General features: G+C 47.7%; 1 protein-coding gene across 2 annotated transcripts in view; it reads left to right on the plus strand.

The window, feature by feature from the left end:
- TMEM178B (transmembrane protein 178B) overlaps positions 1 to 22625 on the plus strand; it is a 347203-nt gene that overhangs the window by 297104 nt on the left and 27474 nt on the right. The window contains exons 3-4 of one of the 2 annotated variants that reach the window (XM_058531560.1): positions 10161 to 10298; positions 15215 to 15446. In XM_058531560.1, coding sequence (XP_058387543.1) covers positions 10161 to 10298; positions 15215 to 15372 — 296 coding nt within the window. In that variant the 3' untranslated portion in view covers positions 15373 to 15446. Of the gene's footprint in view, positions 1 to 10160; positions 10299 to 15214; positions 15447 to 22625 lie in introns of those variants that run through there. The other variant, XM_058531551.1, reaches the window with a different exon arrangement.

Consider the following 22625-nt stretch of genomic DNA (forward strand, 5'->3'; position numbering starts at 1 on the left):
GTCACATTGACATGTAACCAATATAAAAAATTATTAGAGCTATTTTATGAAAATTCATACTGAGTCTTTGAGAGCTGGTGTGTATTTTACACTTACACATGTCTCAATTCAAGTGCTTAATAGCAATTTCAAGTGCTCAACACCCACATGTGGCTCATGGCTACCATATTGGACAACACAGTTTTAGAACATGGAGTGTGTGTGTTGAGGTGGGGGGTACTCATCATCTGTTGTTCTCAGCTGTGAGGCCTCGGAACTAGGAGTATGTGACCTGTACAATGCATTCCAGCCAGCGTGTGGGGAACCAGGACTCAAACACAGGTCTTCTAACATCATCTTCAGTATTTTGTTTGTTTTTTTCCACATCATCATGCTGTTCAAACAGAAATTTCTATGCTTTGTTCATTGGGACCTCAGTAGTTGAAGGGACATTTTTGGGGAAGGAGATTGCTATGAAGACATTCATGTGAGTCTTTGAGGTTCTGGGATAGCCCCAAAGTGCCTGGTCCCTAAGTGTGAGATATAGTCAGAGAGTGGGTCCTGAGGGCACCCAGTACCATGCACACCTCACTGAAACCATCATGTGTGAAAAATGATAGCAACTGTGGGCCATGACGTCTTAGAGCCCATTCCCGCCAATCAACCAGCGCCGGCCTGTGCTGAGTAAAGGAAGCTCTGTCCTCCCACGGCAGCTATTCCCACGGTCCACGCCGCTGGCCAAGGAGGAGCACAGCAGGCCTTTCACTTTCATTGTTAAAGAGAAAAAAGGTGTTAACTAGACTTATGGTGGTGATCATTTTGCAATGTATACAAATATTGAATTGTTATGTTATACACCTGAAACTAGTCTAATGTTATATGTCAATTATACCTCAATTAAAAAGTGAAAGTATAATGAAGGCAGAATAGCACATTCTTTTAATTCATTTGTTAAAAACGAAAAATGAAACTAATTCACGGCAGTATGTCCTTAAAAAGGCAGTTCTCGTGAGAAAGAATCTGTGGCCAGGCCTGAGATCACCATCTTCCGTGAATTCAAGGACAGGCTGCCTCATTATTTGTACTTAGAACTTGAAAACACAAGAAAGCTCACAGCTCCCAAAGAACTCAGAAATCTGATTGTTAAAGTAACACATTCTCATTGTGGAAAAGAACAAACAAAACCCAAAATATCAGAACCCATAAAGGCTCGCTGTTAACATATGGTGCACTTCTCCCTTGCTCTGCCCATGTGGGTATACCCGTGTGGATGCACATATCCACACCCACAGTGTAGGGGTCATATGCGATACGTGGGCTTGTGCGTTACTTTTCATTTAGTGTTCTGTTATGAACTTTTCCCTTGTCGTTGACATCTTCAATGTCAAGAGTAATTTTAATAGCTGAATAATATTCTATTACATTTTAGTGAATGTTAAGTTCCCTCCTGGGGTTTGAAGCAGCATGGAATCTGAAAGGGACTAAGGAATGGAAAGGGCATGGACAGACTGAGGCCCTTTCTCAGACCTGCCTCTCACTGGCTGTGTGACCTTGATCAACTTCAGTTGTCTTCCCTTGTCTCAACTGCTAAGTCTACAAAATAAGAAAAGTAGCCATCTACCTTACAGAGCCATTGGGAGGCTCAATGGATACGTCCTATGTAAATCACCCAACACAGTGCCTTCACACAGTAAACGAACGATAAATCTTCATGGCTGTTCTCTTCCCCTTCCCTAGGCTTTTCAAATTCTTTGCCATCAACCAATTCTTAGGTACCCGAAACATTTTTCTGGAAAGCATAGCACACTCTAAGGTGCCCATGTGTTTCAAAGATCCCCCATCTTCTGATTGTTTGGGGGGACACTCTGGGAGCTCATTCTTGCCACGTGACCCTGATTTCTGTACTCTGCATTCAGAGCAACTCTCAGTGACACGTGATATAGAGGAGGAGAGATGGGAGCTTCTCTAGGGTGGAGTAGATTGTGCTGGTCTGGTGTATCACAGTAGGAAGACCCCCGGGAACCGAGAACCAGGCGCCATGCTGGGTCTACCCAGGTGTATCCAGTTGGCTGAGCCAGTTTCCTTCCTATCACTCCCTTCTGCAGTATCTGCTGTTGGCCTAGCAGTGTGGCTGCAGGGGAAGGGAGTCATTCTTGTGATTTTTTTGGTTTGGGACTCTGCCTCTCAGTTCTGGGTTTTTTCCCCCTTCTTTCTTCTCTCCAGGCACTTGCTTTAGCTGCTGACCTAGCTTTCATCAGACCAGTATAAATTTTGCAATTTGCCTTCCATTGTTTTGACAATGGATGTGATTTGTATATGACAGCATCACATAATGTCCCTATTTATGGCAGCTCTCTAATCCGGAGGTAGGATTGAGGAGGAAGAAGTTTCAAGCCTGTCTTCTGACCCAGAAACCACTTCTCGTTTCTACAGCAATTACCTTCCCCCACAACGTCTTCCTGAGTTGGGGGTGGTACAGAAAGGTCTATCGGGCTCATAATCTGTGGGTTATCATAGGTCCTCATTAAACTTTATGGTAAGGAGGCCCCACGTTGCATGGCTCTGTGGATCTGGAATCTGGACCTATGTTGGTGCTTTGTTTGTATATGATAAACAATTCTATTGAATTGTTAAGTGATAGTTAATGCTGGCTTTTAAAAATAAGATTGGAGGAGGGGCCGGCCGGGTGGCGCAAGCCGTTAAGTGCATGCACTCCGCTGCGGCGGCCTGGGGTTTGCCGGTTCGGATCTCCAGCGCTCACTGATCACTGACGCACCAGTTGGCAAGCCATGCTGTGGCAGCGTCCCATATAAAGCGGACAAAGATGGGCACGGATATTAGCCCAGGGCCAGTCTTCCTCAGCCAAAAAAAAAAAAAAAAAAAAAAGAGGAGGATTGGCAGATGTTAGCACAGGGCTGATCTTCCTCACAAAAATAAAAATTAAAAATTAAAAAAAAAAGATTGGAGGAGAGACAAATTGGCTTCAAGTCACAATGACATTTGAGTCACTGAAATGGGTTGAGTTGGGTAGGTACATCCTCCTCGCCTTGCTTTATTCCATGGTGCACACAGTTGTAGTAATTATTACAGGGTGGGATGGGGATCTCATTTAGCAAACATTTATTGAGCACCTGCTTATGTCGGGCAACAGACTGGGGACTGGGAAGACAAAATAAACAGACACGACAGCAGCCCTGAACAAGCTCACATTCACTGGAGGGAGGGAGACATAAATAATCACAGTAAGATATGTGGAAGTACAGGAGGAGTGACATCAACCATGCGCTACAGGAGCCCCGAGGACTCCGTCTGCTGAAGTACCCTGCAGGCCTCCCAGACGTTTCCTGTTAGGGAAGTCTTTAAGGATGAGGTGAAGCTTGCCACGTGGAGTGTGTGGGCAGCCATGTTGGCAGAGAGCACAGTGCCATCAAGGAAAGTGCCAGTCCCTTCAGGGAACTTCAGTCTGTTATAACTGGAGCCCAGGGGGCTTGAAGAAAGGTGGAAGTCCAGGGGTAGGCAGAAGGCAGTTCTGAAGGACCTTTTAGGGATTAAAGCCCCAAGTCAGGCACTTTGCCATGGAAACATAAGAGCTGTTTCGTTTTCACATAAAAATAATTTCTTAAATATAACTACATTATGATGCTGAACCAACTTACACTCTAGAAGAAAGCTATGGGCAAAACCTCCTGTTAGCTACTTCTCTGTTTCCCTTTTAATTAACTAGATCTCTGAAGCCCTCCCAACAGAGTTTCAGTCTTGCACATGTCTCTTCCTTCTAGATCAGTGCAGTGCTCACTGCGAGACCAAGGGCTCAAATGGCCTCTGTGGCCACCGGCACCTCTGCTATTAGCTGCTGTAGCCTCCAGCTGTTTTGGTCCTCAGAGGATAGGAGGCATCAACACTCCAGGGTGGATGCATCCCAATGTTAATAAATGGAAAAATAAAGGCTTCACTTCAGCTTCTCCAGGTACCTGAGAGGAACAAGAACAGATTCGAGAAGACTGCTCCCTCTGAGTACCACATCCTTAACTAGGGGCTTAGCCCAACATGTTACCCGGCTCCTTATGTGCTCGTGGACAGCAAATGCAAGGGATGTGGTGCATGAGAAAGAGAACTGCTTTAATGTAAGTGACTTCCATTTCTAGTTACGCTTACATAGCTCTAGCTTTGTGCCAGGTACTATTCTAAGCAGTTTACACATATTAACTTATTTAATCCTCTTAATAACTCTTTTAAGTAAGTACTGCTGTAACCTCCGCTTACAGATATGGAACCTCAGATCCAGAGAGATGGACTAACTTGCTCTAGTTCACACAATCAGTACATGGCAGAGCCAAGATTTGAACTGGGGTAGCCTGGTTCCAAGAATCCACGCTTCCATCTCCAGATCTGTTGAATCTCTGTATGGTTACTCAGAATCAAAATCCCCACTTCTTTCAAAGATAGTTGCTGTGCAGGAATTGGTTCCTGGAATATTCCTTCTCCTTTGAATCAGCTTGTCTTGAGTTGGTCCCACAGTTAGCATGCTCACTGCAGACTCTCTTCACTTCTTACTTCCCAGACTGACCTCTTGGGACAAAAACACTTGAGTTCTGTTCTCACCACCTTACTCTTCCCTCCAATTCCTGTGACCTTGAAGCTCAGAGGGACTAACTTGTGAATGAATGTCCAGCTCCCAGGACAGCTGACACTCTTCCACCCTTGTAGCCCGGGTGACGTGCTCATGTCATGCAGAAGGGAGAGCTTCCCGCAAACAAGGCTCACCCAGAGGCGCCCCATGTGGCCGGCAGAGGAGGACCATGGCCCACTGGTCACTCCATGCTCTTGATGCTGGGGCAATTAATACAGTGTCCTCCCTCCCTATCTCCAGTCTTTACCATCACAACAAGGTCTAATGCATACTCACTCTCACCATTTCTGTCTTTTAATGAGAAAAAAAAATTTCAATCATCATCATTTTTTTGTACAAGGTCTTTAAAGAGCAAATAGATCTGGAAAGCCTGCATATATTTTCCTTTTCTAGGTGTTTTTCTAAATGCAGTATCCTGCTTTCCCCTGCAGAGTTGCAAGCAATACCTTTCAATTTAAATGTTAATAAGAGTGTAAACTTATAAAAGCAAAATTTTTCCATGAGAGAAAACTGCTTTTTCCAGTTCTATTTAATGGTTCTCCTTGCCTTCCCTCCTCTACCCTCCCTCACTATCAACCTTCTTCTGCCACTCCTTTCCACTGCGCTGAACAGAATTCTTTTTCTAAAATGTTTAGAATGTGCCTTTCTTGTTTTGAAAATTAGAATGTTAAACATTAGGGTCACAGAATACAGATAATGGACTCAAACCCAACACGATCCATGAGAAGATTTTTCTTTATCTCTGCCTTTGCCTACAGAGTCCAACTCATCATTTCAGGTTCTTTCCAAGGGGATTATTCTTAGGCCAACACTGCTTAATATTTTTCCACTGCTTCAGATAGGTGAGTTCATTTATCCTCCTCTTCTTTTCTTTCTTTCTTTTTTTTTCCTAAAAAGGCAGGAAGAGATGGGGAAACAAAGCCAAGCTATGTAAGTTCCTGGGTGCAAAGTACAGCTGTGGGCCCTGTGAGCAATCAAAAAGAATAAAAAAGGCAGTTTCTCACTCCTGAAGAGATAAAATTGCCACACAGGTTAATGCAGATGGGCAGGAGAGGGGCTGTCTGCACGTGGGACATTCCGTAGGCAGAGTGGCCTTCAGGGTTTACTCAAGTGCAAACAAGAAGGAACAAATATTTAAAGACAATGGAAATAATATCTAATGCCTTTAAATTCAAATGTGGTGAGTATAGTTACTTTCCTAAGGAGCTCGTGGACCAAATTTTGTGTGTGAATGTGGTATCTGGCTTCATCTTCCTTTCGTTTCTTTCTTTTCTCTTTCCTTCATTTCCTCATCCATTATTTTTATCCTGTTACACTGTGTGCGTTTTGTAAGACTTCTTAAATCTTTTTTGGGGACAGGATAGTGTTAATACATAAATTAGAATTGATTTTATAATATAAATTACAGTGACTTTGATTCTGCAATTTTAAGTTCTCCAGATAGTTCTTTTCAATAGTATCCTGTTCTTATTTCATGGAGGCAAGCTATGTTTCTTCTCTGATCTCTCTGGGGATATTAACAATAACTTTTAATTATTCTTTCTTCTTCATGCACAGTGTTTCCTCTAGTTCTTTTTTTCCCAGGTTATAGGCTTTTCTCAGGTATCTGGGGATGCTGGCTTGTGTGGTTGGGATGCTCAAGAGCTGCCTGGAAGCTCTTGTGGAGTGCTCAGAGGAGCTGCTCATGGGGCAACCCCAGTGGCAGTGTCTCTAGGTCTTTCTTCTTTTGCTGGTCATCACCAGAAAGGCCTCTCCCAGCCTCCAGGCTGGAGGGCAAAGGCTGGGCTGTCAGCTTCTGGGAGCCAAGCAGAAGAGGGCCGGGGTCTCGAGGGTAAGCAGCAACATTGTGTATGAGCGTAGCCACTCAATCGCCCTCTGTATGATGACCCTCAGCTGTGCTGGCCAGCCAGCCCTCACCTGAACTTGTAGACCCCAGTCCTGAGTACTCCCACTCCACCGCAGGGGCAGGGGAGTGGGGGTGTCCTCCAGCGGTGTGGAGTGGGTGAGGGGATCTAGGGATCTAGCCCCTTCTCAAACAACTTCCACCAAATCCTTCTTTTATGTCCCTCCCCTCTGTTTAACCACCTGATGCAAAGGGCCCTGTTGGTGCCAGTTCATGAGCCTTTTGGGGATTCGATAGGTTGGTTTTCAGCTTCCCAGCTGCTGGCTTTAGGTTTGCCTCTCGGAGTCTGCTAAGTCAGCTACACCGGCCATCGGCTTCGCAGTTTCCAACCTTCGGTTGCTGTTGTCATCTCCTTTCCTATTTTCCCCATTCTTGTAGATTTCTGTCTTTAAAAAAAATCTCTTAACTATAATTCTGGCTTTATTGGGGAGGAAGAAATGCTAGACACATTTGTTCAATCTTTCATGATAACCCAGCAGGTCTTAAATTACATTATTACTTTTATTTTCCCACACAACTCAATAACCCAACTCACTCTTCTTTTAGTTCATTGGCTTGAGACTGTCAAGAAAGTATTTAATATCTTTGGATCTTGCTTTCCTTATCTGTAAAACAGGCATATTTCTTGTCCTACCTACCTTATAGGTTGTTGCAGCTGCCCTGAGTTGCCACGTAAGTGTAAGGACAAAATAACCAGCCGTACATGCACGGCTCTGCAAAACCAGGCTCACGGGGTGATGGCGAATATCCTCCTGGGTCAGTGAAAATACTCAGGCCTGACCTCTAGTTTTCCTCCTTCTTTCCAGATCAGCAATTTAACAGGACCCTCAGATTTGTTGACAAAGCCCTTGGGGGACAGCAAAGCGCACCTAATCTGTGTAAGAGGCCACAGCCCCTCCCTGACCTGGGACACAGATGACTATTGATCTTGGAACTTTTGGAAGAGGAATTATTCTCTCCATTTCCCTGCCTTTCTGCCTTTTCCTCTGTTTTCTTCTAAGTAAATCACTCTGCTTTCCTCCTCCAACAACGATAACCTTCCCTCTTTTTCTGATTTGCATTTACCGTTTCCTTTCCTCCCAGCCTTGGCCCAAGTGGACACACCTTACGTGCACATTATCCATCAATCCTCCAGGCAGTACCTGTGCTCCTGGGGGTCTGCAGAGCCCCGGGGAGCAGGGAGGCCCTCCAATGAGCAAGGCCAAGTGCAGCAGGGAGGGGCTCTGGCTTCAGCAGGGTTATCTGTCTCTAGTGCTGCCGAAGGGGCCAGGATTTCCCCTGGAAAGGGAACCAGTGGTTTCACAGGGACATAGAAGAGAAATTTCCCGACCTGTTTAAGGGGATGTAAACTTCTTTTACACTGAAAATACCCTGGCCTCTCTTTTCCCACTCCCACCGCCTCCTTGCCCTCGACTACAGTGGAGAGTAGACAAAGCATCGGTAGCAGAGTATCCCATTTCCAGGAATCAGTCCCAACAGATTCACACGTCAAGAGGGGACCCTTCTCCACCGAGGAGGCAGCTCAGACCCGGCTCCCTGAGCGTTGTGATGTGATGGCAAAGGCAGAGGGAACTAAGGCTGGTGGCAGAGGGGAAAGCATTGAGGGAGATGGAGGGGCGAGGAGGACCATAGGTAGTTGCGGGCCCAACTGGCAGGAATGTTCCTTCCCTTATTTCAGGCTGGCTGTGGATGACTGAGCAGATAAGCAAGGAGCCTGCTCAGGCAGCATGGGCACGTTTGAGTGCTGTGATCCAACAGTGCTCTCCACAAAGTTTTCTCTGACACATTTGGCGATAGGAGCAGTGGGGCATGAGGATTACGTGTCCTTGGCAGTTCACGTAAATGACTGTAATGAGTATTACGTGACCTGGCTGGGGCAGGCATTCCCGGGGGAGCGGGGGAGGATGGAGGAGAACTGGGTGGAGCGGGAACCTGCTCAGGTGGCTCTTGGTGGATTTCTGCCTCTGTGACAGGGCCCTGCCCTGCTTCCTGTCCAGGCCCCTCCTCCTCAGGGGAAGGCTCAGCTGCTGCTCTCCTTTGCCCCTCCCTCCCCACGCCCCAACCAGCCTCCTCCTGGGCTGGGGGCTGCAGTGTCTGGTCCTCAGTGTCAGGACGAGGAACATGGACCAGATCCCTCTACCGAGGGGAGAGGGCCGGGAGGCCTCAAGCCAAACTGTGCCAGTACCTGCCGTGGCTCAGGACCGGGGGTGACTGGAGAGAGGAGGAGAGGGGATGGGACGCCCTCGTGAGGTGTGCGGATCGCGAGGTGTTCTCACAGAAACCTGGGAGGTATTTGTTTCGCGGGGATGAGAAGAGATTGTGTGCGCTTGCACAGGGTGTTACAGTCTGCTGGCAGGTACCCTCCCTGCCACCCTCACACCCCTTCCCTTCTTTTGAGAGAGGAATGCCCATGGGGTCCACCAGGCTGCTCTGGCAATCCACCCCACCTCACCCCTCACCCCTCGGGCAGAGGCCCTGGCAAATGGCTTTGCTGCTGTTTGGAGCCGTATTGGTGGGGCTGGTGGATAGACTCAGATGTAGGTGGATGGACTCTGCACAGGTGGCAGAGGTGGCCAGGGAGCTGCGGGTGGGTGGGTGCTGGGGCAGGATGGAAGGAGCCCATGAAAAGGGGGTGGGGTGTTACCCAGGAGGAAGTAAGAATGCTGGATTCCAGGGAAGGAGGGTGAGACTGGTGGGGTGGGGGAATGGCTGGAGGACAGTGGGGGAGCCAGGAGGAAGCTGAGCCAAGCAAAATGCTGAGTGAGGCTGACGGAGACGTGACAGTGGCTCTGCCCTCTTCCTTCCACTAAAAATACCATGTTTCCAGACAGCCCTCCTCCACCCTGCACCCGCGCCAGGCTTTGTCTGGCAGGGTCAGGGCATTGTGGAGCAGGGAGGGGCCTGACCTCGAAAGCTGGGCTGACCTGGGGTCGAGGGGCTGAGGGGGCCTGCTTAGGGGCTCTGTCTGACAACAGGAGCTGTGGCTCCCCACTCCACAACCCCACGTTCAAGGAATGCTGAGCCCCTGGGAACCTACCTGGAGGGGAAGGACGGGACGTGGGCGGCTTCCCCCTCACATGACTTCCTGGAGAGACCAGCAAAACCCTGAAGGGAAGGGAGTGGGCTCTTGGCAGGTGCAGCCAGACTGCTGAGACCCCACCCAGTTCTTAGGGCCCTTTTCTCCCTGAGAGGTGAATGATGCTGTGGTTAGGTCCTGGGAGCCATACAGATCTGGGTTGATGCCCTGTTCCACCACTCACTAGCTGTACGGCTTTCAGCAAGTGGCTCCATTTGGCAAGTAGGGATAAAGACAGTACCTGTCTCAGAAAGTTGAGACGGCTGCTTGCGAAGGACAGCGCTGCACCTGGCACAAAGGAGATGTTCAAGAGACAACTGTTATGATGATGACCTCTCCCTGTGCTTACGGACCAAGCTGGCCTGGCATGTTTTTGCACACAAGGATTTAGTCACCATCGAGGGCTCTCTCCTCTGCAAAGGAAGCTTAGTGTACAAACCTATCTGAAAAGAGCAGGTTGCCTTCCAGCTGCTGCAGTGCCCCACCCTCCCCGCTCTGCCCAGGGCTGGGATGCGCCCTGACCCTGAGTTCCAGGCTCTGATGCTAACTGTTGCCTGCCTGCTTCCCCACAGACCTGCGCAGGATGACGGCCGGCTTCATGGGCATGGCGGTGGCCATCATCCTCTTCGGCTGGATCATCGGCGTGCTGGGCTGCTGCTGGGACCGAGGCCTTATGCAGTATGTGGCAGGGCTTCTCTTCCTCATGGGAGGTAAGGCTGCAGGCTTGAGGGGCTGTGGGCATAGATGGGTCCTGGTTACTGGGATTCTAGGAGAATGGCGAGGAGGCATGGCGGATGAAGGCTGTGACTCTGGGGGGTCTCTTCTCATTCACTCATTCACTCATTCATTCATCAGACATTTTTTGAGTTCCTCTTAGCCACTCGCCACTCACCACTGTGCCAGCTGCTGGGGATGCAAAGGCTGATAAGGCATAGTCGTTACCCCTGGGGGTCTGACTAACTGGTGTGGGAGAGACTGTACGGCTATGGCATTGAGAGAATTGTCAGACCTGGAGTGAGCATGAACCCAGGAAACACTCAGGCATTTTATACACACACTAGACTTTGGGTGTGGGAAGCAGGTGCTATCTGGGCAGTTTCCCCTTCAAAACCTATCTTCACCCTTGATTTATGGGTCCTGATGCTGCTTCCTTTTCCACTCCAAAGATGGCGGGACAGGGCCAGACCTTCTCTCAGGGCTAGCTCTGTCTCCCTCACTCTCTGTTATTGTCATGGCCATAGAACCATGGGCCTCTTTTCTCCTTGAAGAGCTAGAGTGTGCTGTTTGGTCTCCTGGTTTGAGTCTCAATCCAAAGCTGGAGCTAACCATTGAGTATGCCCATCGTAGTCTTCTCCTCAGAGAAAAGTGGGTCAATGAGTGGTGTGGCACTAGGTGGAGGAGAATTGGGCTTGGATAGGGGAATTAGAAATATTTATAGGAAGAAAGGAGGTGAGTCCTACAGATGGAAACAAATGCCAGTTAGACTTTAGGCACCATGAGCATGTGCCCAACTCAGGTCCCGTTGGTGAACAGCCAGCCTGACTCCGGGTTTCCGAGCAGAGGCGGGAGGTGGAGTGGGTCAAGTTGGGAAAGGGGGTGGCTGTCCCTCTAGATGTGCAGAGAGGTCTCTGGGAGCTGGTGAGCTGTGGGTTGGGAGAGGAGGAGAAAGGCAGGATTCGTCTTAGGGCCTGGCAGTTGGGTCCCACACCTGCAGTTCAGGCAGACTGGGGGAGGGAGGGCACAGGCGGCATTTCCCACACCACTCCTTCTGGTTTCCCACAGAGACAGAGGCCCACGAAACCAACCACACTCACCTTTTCCACTCCTGGGCATCCTCCTCAGTGAACCTGGGAGTCAAACTAGGCCCAGACTCCCTGACTCTGTTTTAGCAGCGGTGGAATCTTTTTGTTTCCACCTTCCAATCAAAATCTTCCGTGGACCCTGAAATGGAAAAAGATAAAAGTGGAGTGGCTCTGTTTGTAGTGAGGGTTCTCTCTAAGAATCTTTTGGTTATACAAAGACAAGCTCCAGTAAAACGAGGCTTTTCTAAGGCTCTAGAGAGGTCTCCCAGGAATCCAAGAAAAGCTGAGCAAACAGGCCTTGGGCAGAACAGGAATCCGGGAGCTTAGGGAACTGACTCTCTTTCATCCCTACCTCTTTCAAGGTGTTGCAGCTCCCTGCCCATGGTCTCCTCTCTCCCCTCAGGCCAGGCACATAGCTCACATCCTGCCCAGGTGCTAAGTTTCCAGGACACTTCAACTCTGACAACTTTCCTCTGGGCTGCTTAAGTCAGCTTCCAGAGAAAGAGAGAGAATGTGACTGGCCCACACCACTGGTCAGAAAATAAATGGGAAGAACTGAGTGACAATGGCTGGGCCAACAGCTGTGAGTGGGGTGGGGTTATTGTGACAATTCCTGCTCACCTGAGACCTTGAATGGGAACTCTCTCCCAGAAAGGAGTGTGGGGACAGACAGTGAGGGGCAGGAGGATGCATGGAGCCCTGCTCCCCACTTTCTGAGGGACCTCCGAGAAGCCTAGGGCTCTGGAGAAGACAGTCTGAAAGCCCTTGGGCTTGATGAGGAATCTGAGGCCCCTCCCTACAGGGTTAATGAGTGAGAGCATTGCTTACCTTTCGCCTGGGTAGTAGTTCTCAATCACTGCACATTCGAATCACCTGGAGAGCTTTTAAAGCATACTGATGCTGGGCCCCACACCAGACCAATCCAAGCAGAACTTCTGGGAGTGATCCTAATGTGCAGCCAGGGCTGAGAGCTACTGCAATAGATGAACTTTAAAGTCCTCTCCAGCTGTAAAATGTTATGGTTCTAGGGATGAACCAGTTGGCCAAGACCTCTCATGATTTGTTTCTTTCTTCCCTGTACTCCTCCAGCTCTTATGACTATTTTTCCAAGCCCTATGCAGCAAGAGATGGGGAAGTGCTGTAACCGGGCTTCAGTTACTACTGTGGAGACCTATCTGAGCCCTGACCACTGAGGGGCCCAGCTAAATCTGCTATTCCAGGACTTGTACTCTAGTTTTTCAAACGACAAAACCATAGTTCATGATAAAATGTTAGCATCAAGAAGAGCTTTGGGGAAGTTGCTGTTCTAAGAGCTATTTCTGCTGAGTGGGGCCTTGTCCTGGTTAGAACGAAACCATCCTGTCCACCCTGGAGCTTTATTACCTGTGTCCGTAGGTAGAGCCCTACCCTCCTAAAAGAGGCTGGGGAGGGATATGGTGTCCATACACCTCATGGGTACCATCAGGCCAGGCCTCAACAGGAGGGGAAGAAGGACAAAGCCACTAAGAACTGATCCCTTGAACAGGGGTCTTTTTGGGAAGACAAAGCTATTTGGAGTGGGAGGACTCTTCTTCTCAAGTTAGTGTGCTTTCCAACTGGGCTAGACATAGCCGTGGGAGTCCAGATGCCCAGATCAGCTGCCGTCTGCTGACCCTGTGAGTTTGGTTTGGTTAGGAGATAGAGAAGGGGCAGACTCAGGAAGAGAAGCTTCCATCCCTGCTCAGCAGAGAGAGCTAAACTGAGAGGCTGGGGTGTCAACCCTGAAATGATGCCTTGACCTATAGAACCCTGTGTGCCAAAGAGAGCCAGCACCAACCCCTCCCAGAACCTGAGCAGTCCCTGCCTTCTGGGAGTTGACCTTCTAGGGTTTACCTGTTGAAGAGCTTGGAGAGTCAGCTACCTGTGACAGCCACCACATGAACACAGCAAAACAGTCATTCAAACTACAGATATTTATGGCAAAGTGGGACAAAAAGGCCTATGGCCTTAGCTTTCACCCAGAGTGGATTTCAGCGTCTGTAACTGAGCACGGACAGGTGCCCAAGGGGTTGGATTGGATGATGAGTGAGAACAGCTGGTGGGGACCAGCAGCAGTGCTCGGGAGCTGGCCAGGCAAGGGTGTGATGAGTGGGTAGAAAAGGAGGTGTTGGCAAGAATGAAAAAGGTAAATTTGGAGTCAAGAGTCCGAAGATGGAATGAGAGTTGACTTTAGATGAAAGTACCAGGGCCAAAACAAAAATGGAAGAATTCTGTTAACAACCTTTTCTCTGTTCTGGTGTGAAGGAAGATGGCTCAAAGTGGGCACTGCTGTGTTCCAAGTTTAACTTTTCCCAGGTTAAAGAGAGGGCATCCCACAACTTGTGAAATAACTAGCAACAAATTGTTTAATTAACACTCAACCCAGCGGAGGCAATTAATTAAGGAGGGCAGCTCTGGCGGGCCAGGAGGCTGGGGGCGGTGGGTGGGATCCAGTTTCCCCTTTGGCAGGGCCTCCAGGGGAGAATCTGGCCCAGGCTGGCACAGCACCATTTGGGTGCCAGCAACTGCCAGAGACAAGTGTCTTGATGAGTCATCAGTGGTGTTCAGAAGCACAGGAACAGGATGACATGGGGGAAAGACTGCATGATGAGGGAGCATGTGACTGCTATAGTTACTGGTAATTCACTCGCTGGGTGAACCTCAGAGCCACCTCATGGACACAGACCTACAAGATGAGTGTGAACATCCAGCGCATGCCCCACCCCATCAGCACCCTTCTCACATATCTTCCCACACTCTTGGAGGATTCCGTCATCTCTGCCATCACCCAGGTCTAAGCCTCCCTGAGCTCTTGTCCAGGCTAATTCTGGAGCCTCCTATCTAGATGTCCTGAGTCCACTCTGGCACTCAGCAATCAGTCCTTCACAGGGCAGTTAGCATAATTTTTTAAAAACTGTAAATCAGATATGTCACTCATCCACTATCAATGCTCCACAGGCTCCATGTTAAACTTAAAATCCAAATTCCTTACCCTTCTTTGGAAGCTGTATTAGTCAGCTTGGGCTGCTATAACACATACCAGAAATTGGGTGGCTTATAAACAACAGAAATTTATTTCTCTCAGTTCTGGAGGCTGGGAAGTCCAAGATCAAGGCGCCAGCAGATTTAGTGTCTAGTGAGAACCCACTTTCTGGTTCCTAATGATGCTTCCTTGCTGTGTCCCCATGTGGTGGAATGGGTGAGTGAGGGAGCTCTCTGTGGCCTCTTTTATAGGGGCACTAATACCATTCATGAGGGTGCCACTCTCATGACCTAATCACCTCCCAAAGCCCCTCCTCCTAATACCATCACTTTGGGGGTTCGGATTCCAAACTGTGAGTCTCAGGGGCACACAAATATTCATTCCATAGCGGAAGTCCTGTGTAATCTAGCTCCTACTTCCTCTCTCACCCCTGTCCTGTTCCTTCCCCTACACTCACTTCACTGCCTTTCTGTCCTAGAACACACGCAGTTGTACCTCAAGGCCCTGGTGCTGGCTGGTCCCTTTGCCCATGGTGCTTTCCCGGCCAGTGCCTCCTGCTGCCCCTGCCTCGGATTCAGATTCCAACTTAAAAGTCACCCCCTCAGAGAGGGCTTCCTTGACCACCCAGTTTAATAAGGCCATCCAGTCACTCCACATTTTAATTAATTTAATTTTCTACAGCACACTCACTACTTTTTGAAATATTTGTTGTTGTTATTATGTTTTGTTTTGGGTTGATTTTTCTAGCAGCTTAAACATTTATTATCTCGCAGTTTGCATGGATCGGAATTCCAGGCACAACTTAACTGTGTTCTCTGCTCAGGGTCTCACAAAACAAGGTGTCAGCTGGAGCTGGGGGTCTCATCTGGGGCTGAGGTCCTCTTCCAAGATCACGATGTTGTTGGCAGAATTCATTTCCTTGCAGCTGTAGGACTCGTGGAAGCCTGCTTATTCAAGGCCAGCAGGAGAGAAAGAAATTGAACAGATAGTACAGAGAGTTTCCATACTACCCTCTGCCCCTGCCTACAGTTTCCCCTATTATTAATATATTAGTCCGGTACATTTGTTACAATTAATGAATAAATATTGGTATATTATTGTCAACTAATGTCCATAGTTTATTCAGATTCTCTTAGTTTTTACCTGATGTCCTTTTTCTGTTCCAGGGTCCCATCCAGGATACCACATTACATCTAGTTGTCCTGTCTTTTTGGGCTCCTCTTGGCTGTGACAGTTTCTCAGACTTTCCTGTTTTTTGATGACCTCAACAGTTTTGAGGAGAACTGGTCATCCATATTGTAGGCTTCCCTCTATTGGAACTGGTCTGTTGTTTTTCTCATGAGTAGATGGATTATGGGTTTGGGGGAGGAGGGTCACACAGGTGAAGTGGCATTTACATCAGATCATGTCAAGGGTACATCCTATCACCCTGCTGAAGTTGCCCTGATCACCTGGTTGCAGTAGTGTGTATCAGGTTTCTCTGCTGGAAAGTTACTGTTTTTTCCTTGTTTCTGTCCCTTCCTCTTTGGAAGGAAGTCACTAGACATAGCCCACACATGAGGGATGAGGAGTGAGGCTCCCTCTCCTTTAGGATGGAGTATCTACGTAAGTTATTTGGAATTCCTCTACACGGGATACTTGACTCTTCTTCCCCATTTATTGATTTATTCAATTATTTGTTATCAATGTGGACTCATGGGTATCTATTTTTTCCTTTGGGTTATAATCCAATACTGTATTTATTTTGTTGCTCTAGTTTTTCCGGCATTGGCCGTTGGTAGCTCTTTCAGTTGGCTTCCGTGCCCCTTTGACATACTCCTACCAATGTGGAGTTTTGTTTGTTTTTTGTTGGTAGTTTTTGTTTTTTTGAGCACTTTGTTAGTTTTTGGCTCTACAAAGTGCTCATCCTGTATATTTCCTGCCGCAGTCCTAGAATCAGCCATTTCTCTAAGAAGAGCTGGTTCCTTTTATTGGAGAATGGTATTAGAAACCAAGATCTGGGTACTACGTGTCTGCAGTATTTTTAACATTCTCTATTTGTTCATTTTCTCTCTCCTCCACTTAGAGGGAAGCCCCATAAGCTCCAGAACCTTATCTGCCTTGTTCTCCAAGGAATCCCTGTGTTGGGAACAGTGTCGCACTCTCAATATCTGCTGATTGCATGCATTGCTAAAGTGAATTATGTGCAACAGAGAGAAAGTGTTTTATTTTGTCTCGGTAGAGCAGCAATCCGTCAGGAAAGTGCCCTATCTTATCTTCTGTTCCTGGTTTGATCTTCTCCCCTTCCATGGGATTCCTTATCCTTTTTTTATGTTTATCTGAGCAGTCCTAGGGTTTATGTACTTCTGATATAAAATGTCTCAAATTCCTTTTGGAAGTAGCGTATGAATTATACATGAATTTGTGAATAGCTTTCTGTCTTTAATTTGACCTCCTAGAATGTTAGAAATGGAAGAGACCTAGAGACCATCCAGTTTGATATTCTTGTGTTTCCAGATAAGAGTAGTTATGTCATTTGTCCTAGTCCACCCAGCTAGTGAGTGGCAGAACTGGAGCCAGAGCCCAGCCCATGACCCAGCCTGGACTCTTGCCACCCAGACTGCTGCCTCTGCTTTCAGCACCCCATGTTGAAGATCTCCATGACCCCCTGTGCCACCCACACGTCTTCCCACAATAGCATGGCTCCAATTCTGTGCTTCTAAGCAGGTACCAGTGTTCCCAGAATCTCACTCCATTCCTTCTCTGTTCCTCCCTTCTCAAAGCACAAAGGGGCATATGGAGGAGATGGTGGCCAGAATTGAGGGCACGAGTGGTAATAGGAAAAGGCAATCATTAAGGATCCTTTCTCACCACCTGTGGTCGGTGTAACCTTTTCTACCTTCTCAGTCAGTCAGGGAGCATGAAGAGAATGCCCTAAAGAAGCTCAAGCTATCAGGTTCGAGTGATTGCAGTGATTTGCAAACCAGTGATGCCAATGGCTCCCCCTCCTCCAAGCTCATCAGAGAGCAGCTCAGCTGTGCAGTGAACCCCCAGGTACCCCTCTTCTGATAGACAAAGACATTGATAAAAGCCCAGCAATTCTGAAAACTTAGAAGCCTAAAATGAAAAGTCCCAGGCATAGGTGTCTTGCCTGGAGGACTATTCTTTTAGGGAGCAAAGTGATTTTAGAGACTACTATGAAGTAGAACAACATCCAGGTTTCCCCATCAGCCTCTCCCCACTTTCATTCCCAGCTTCAACACTACTTAGAAACATGGCTAGGTCTGTGTATCTGTTAGTCCAGAAGGCACTATGACTCAAACTTCATGACTCAGGGCAAAGAGAAGGGAGACCATGTAAATTATATATTCTGGGGAGGGAGAATAAATTCAGTAAGCCAATGACTTACCATGATGCAACGCTTATAAGAAACCCTCAAAAAATGGTGGCTGTTACTATTATATGTGCACCCTAAGTGAAGTCCATTCTAGTAGGCAGAGAAGTGTCCATAATCTGTCACGACCCACCAAGGGCATAAAACCCATCGACTTACCCTGCTAAACGGCTCTTTGTAGTTCACTAGAACATCACAACTCTTCTCATTTTTGTCTTGCAACCTTTCTTTCAGAATCCAAAGCAGAGATTCATAAACTACTTCATACCCTGGAACATGTCTTGCCCTTTGGAAGGTGCATTTTTGAATATTTATTAGTGTTTGACAATTACATTCAAAACAAAGACATTTAGGGGAGGAGACACATTGTTAGGAGGATTAGGAAATAACATCCACACTTGCCTAATGTGGAACGAGTGGCCAGGATTAATCACTCCAGCAACCCAGGCGGCAGGGGGGCTTCATTTTCACCTTAGAGTTGGAACAGACCCCAAAGGAGTTACACTCTTGCCACCCAATGGGACCTGCCTCCATTACAGATTTGTGCTTCAGAAGACACCAGGAAGCAGCCTTGGCCCTGTAAACCCAATCTGGTCAATGAATGCCTTGTATAACCTGCCTGCCCAAACATTCAAGAAAACCAAAGTGCTACATATTTTCTGGAGCAGGGGGAGGCTTTGTCATTGAGGTTCCAGAGAGAAATCCTACGACAGAACAGACCCTGGGAGGAGACAGAAAGGAGGGTGGTTGGTGAAGGCATCTTTGGGAAGAACCAACCCTCGTCTCTTAGATGTCCCTGCCTACACTTGCCCGTGAGCCACCTTCCATTCCCTGCCCACTAAGTGGGGGTTAAAGTCCTTGTTCAAGAAGTAGATTCATAAAACCGTAGTTTTACCATGGAGAACTAGTCCAGGATCAGGAGCCTTGGACTAGCTGTGTGACATTGGGAAAGTTACATAACTGCCTTTCGTGTATTGTTTTAACTTTCTCCTCTGTAAAAGAGGGCTAATTATTTAATAGTACCCACCCGAAGCATAGTTGTGAGAATTACAGAGTTAAGCCATGTGAAGACCTTAGGACAATGCCTGGCATTGTTCTTAATAAATTTTTAGATATTATTTTAGCTACTGAGATGCTTCTTTTTTTAATAATCACCTTCAGTGATACTGCTTTGAGCAGCCCCATACTATTACTACTAACACCATGCAAAGACACACATGCTGTGGGTTGATAAAGATGAATTCTCTTGAACAGATAACATCTATCTGGCTAATCACCACCCTACTCATTCATTCAAATTATATTAATTCATATTATGGACCAGACACTGTTTAAGCACTTGGGATATAGTGCGGAATAGGATCAAGTCCTCATGAAGCTTACATTCTAGTTGGAGAGACAGACAAAAAGCAAGTACCATAAATATCTGACACGATGTCAGGTGATAAGAACTATGGAGAAAAATAAAGCTGGGAGGGAGATAGTGATGGGGGGCATCAGTGCAGATGAAGGGGCAGTGGTGGACACGGAAGGCCTCTCAGAGGTGGTAGCATTTGAACAAATGCTTGAATGAAGGGAGGTAGTAACAATAGGAAGATGTGGGATAGGATCAGTCCTTGCGAAAAGAACAGCAAGTGTAAGGCCCCTGGGATGGGACTGAGCCTGTTGACTCTGAAGAAATTGAGCAAGAGTACGATTGTGACAGGAGTGGAGTGACGTGGAGATATACCACAAAGGTAGGCAGACCATGTAGGGTCTTGGAGGCCATCGTAAGGGTTTGATTGATTGAAGGGGCATCAATCCTCGTTCTGCCCTGCCTTCTATCCATTTCATAGAATGCTCTGGACTTCTCCCCTGGGCGATCATTTGGGCAATCATGTGATATTGTGTGACTTTTATCAGGGGTCTGGCTTCCTTCTGTGGTACCTACAGCTGGGACTTTTACAACCTGCCATGCCCAGTTCCAGCGAGTGGGGGCGTGGTATCTATGCCTGGGTGGCCAGGTCAGGGTAGGGGGACTGGCATGTGCCCCCTGAAGGTGTTGCAGTCCCCCCTACCTGGGGGCATTTCTCCCCTCCAACCAGATCCAACTACATAATTTGTGGGGGACCTCTTATTCAAACATTATTAAGAATTTCAAGACAGAGGCAACAGAGCATTAAAGCAAGCACACAACTGCATTGGCCCACGAGGCCAGCTCTGCCTCCAGCATTGTCCACGCTCTAGCTCCCTGATCCCCAGACACCATAGCTGTTTGCTGTAGGGGCTCCCAGAGATCTTGAGAAATCAGATCTTTCCTTTATTCTGCGTGCAGCTCTCCTTCTCCCTAACTCAGGCCAAGTCTGCTGTGCTTAAAATTACCCCTAGTCTTTGATTGAGTAATCACATAAAACATGTGTTCTCCTTTCCTTGAGTGAAAAGCTGGCTCCCCAAACATTGCCAACTCAACCTGCTAATAAGACAAAGCTGAGTTTATTGCTTACTGCGATAAGAGAGAACACCACCTTGCAAAACTGGCAGGGTCTCAGAGTGGGGAAGGTACGGTCAGAATTGACTGAGAGAGGAAAGTTTGGTTTAAGGCCATTATTTCAATGCAGATATTTGGTTAAGATTGGGTGAGAATACCGATAACGCCCAGGATTGGTGGAAACAGCAAGATGAGGATTTTGAGGTGCAGGATTCAAAAAATCTTTGAGCACACACCGTTGATGCTTTCAATGGAAGAGTTGATGTATCTTTTGGGAAGTTCTTTAATGAACAGTCAAACTGCTTACATGGGCAGGACAGTCCCAGGAGTATAAAGGAGGCAAGGAAATAGCAAAGTTAGGTTACTATAGACAGTGAGGTGTGGTTTTGGTTCTGTGTCTAGGCTGAGTGTGGGGTGGATGGTTTGGAGTCTCATTCAGGATGAATGATTTCTCCACATCCTGGTGCCTTCCTGGATGACCTGATCCCTCCAACACAGCCATGCTCAGACACGTCTGAATTATTGAGTGAATATAGTCCAGACTCACGCTGGGCCCCTGATACCCTAAGGTCTCCTCCTGCCATGGTAACAAGACCCTGTCTTTCTTGGGGTGGAAATACAACACCACTGCACTAAATTAGGGTCCCTTGCTTCCATGCCATGGTCTTGAGTGGCAAGAGTGGGATGAGGGAATGGCAGGGAGGAGAAGAGAGAGAGGGCAGGGTGGCTTGAAGACCATCTCCATTACTAGGGTGTCTGTTGAGAAAGAACAGATTTCTCCAACAGCCTTTTCAGTGGAAACAGACCCAGAATGTGGCGGTGACTCCACAGTGCTTGATTACCATGGAAATTTAGGTAATTTCTAAAGCAACTTCCAGAGCCTCCCTCTCTGTAGCTCTTCTGGGATATTCTTATAGAGGTGTGCAAGCTTCAGAGAAAGGGAACTTGTCAAGCAAGCTTCTGGCCCTTGGAACAAGTCATAAATCAAAGAAAAATGCTGTTCCTGAAGTAAATGGAGAGACCCCTCCTATTGGACTTAGAAGCTCTCCTGGGGAAACAATTAAGAAGGAGAAGCAGGTGTAAGTGAGGAGGAATTTCCTCTCTCTGTCCGGGGTAGGGTGGGGTCGGGGTGGGCAGCCGGGTTGAGGACAGGTGAGAAGTGGCATCAAAAGTAGCCCGACCCAGAGATTGGGGGAAGGGGTCTCTATCCTCCAGAGGCTCCTTGTTACCCCTACTACTTGGATGGCTGAGATGCACTACGTGTACAGGGCCTGGGGGATGGGATTGAAGCGAGAGTACCAGGCACCAGGGAAAACCAGCCCAGATCAGACACAGAGAGCCCCTGAGATAGAGTGAGAGGGCATCCCCAGCAGACGAGTTGGAATTAGGGCCCCAGCTCCTTCTGGGTACTGGAGAGCTGACTTAGAGAACTGGCCCAGATCAGAGAGCTGGAGAGTAGGGCCAGGCAGCCCCCACAATGCACAATCAGGCACACCTTTGGGCCCAGGGCAGCACCCCTGCACCTCACTGTGGATGATGCCTGCCTGTGGGTGGGGGTCAGGAGGAGCCTGGCAAGCCTGAATTCTTCAGCTGTTCACACTGTACAGGGGCCTGGTGATGGCCTTAAAGCCCATGGGAGAATGATTCTGGGGAGGACTTAATGAAGACAGCCCCAGGAGATAGGGGGAGCGGGGGGCCATAAAATGAATGCTGCTCTAGTGGACGTACCTATTCATTCTAACCAAACTTGGGCTTTTAGGATAGGTGGGTAATGACTTGCATTTTATCCCCAAGTATAAAATAATTGGAGAGTGAGGGCCTATGTAAAGCTGCTGTCTTCCCTGGCATTCTGGAAGTCTCCTGATTTCAAATACACTTTCCTGTTAGATCATGTCTCATACTGTGTGTCTTGATTTGGGGTTTGGAAAATACACTCACCTTACTCATGGGAGCCATCAAAAGATGAAGGATGTCCAAGATGTGGCTGTGAAAGAGGCAAGCCCCATCCCCACGTTAGTGACCATTAGAACCTGCCCAACGCTATTGTTCATTAAATAAACAACCAGTTGTTAAGTACCTGCTAAGTACTAGGTACTGTACTTAACTAGGTATTTTACTCAATAAAATAAATCTCATCCCTGCCTTGGAGTTGCTCATAATCTTAGGGAGAAGTCAGACACCTAAACTAATTAGTGGGATAAATTAGCTGTTTTCCTTTTAATGACTGACACCTTTAAAATGAAAAATATTAAAACCAAAAGAATTCTGTGTCTGAGTTTTCAGCAGCGAAGAGGACAAGGACATCTTCAATCTACCCATCTACATTCCTGAGGAAGGAAGGTGCTGGTCGCCAAAACAGGGTGGAAAGGGGGTAATTACGGTTCAGGTAACACT

The sequence above is a fragment of the Diceros bicornis genome, chromosome 3, assembly GCF_020826845.1.
Source record: "Diceros bicornis minor isolate mBicDic1 chromosome 3, mDicBic1.mat.cur, whole genome shotgun sequence".
Classification (NCBI taxonomy): domain Eukaryota; kingdom Metazoa; phylum Chordata; class Mammalia; order Perissodactyla; family Rhinocerotidae; genus Diceros; species Diceros bicornis.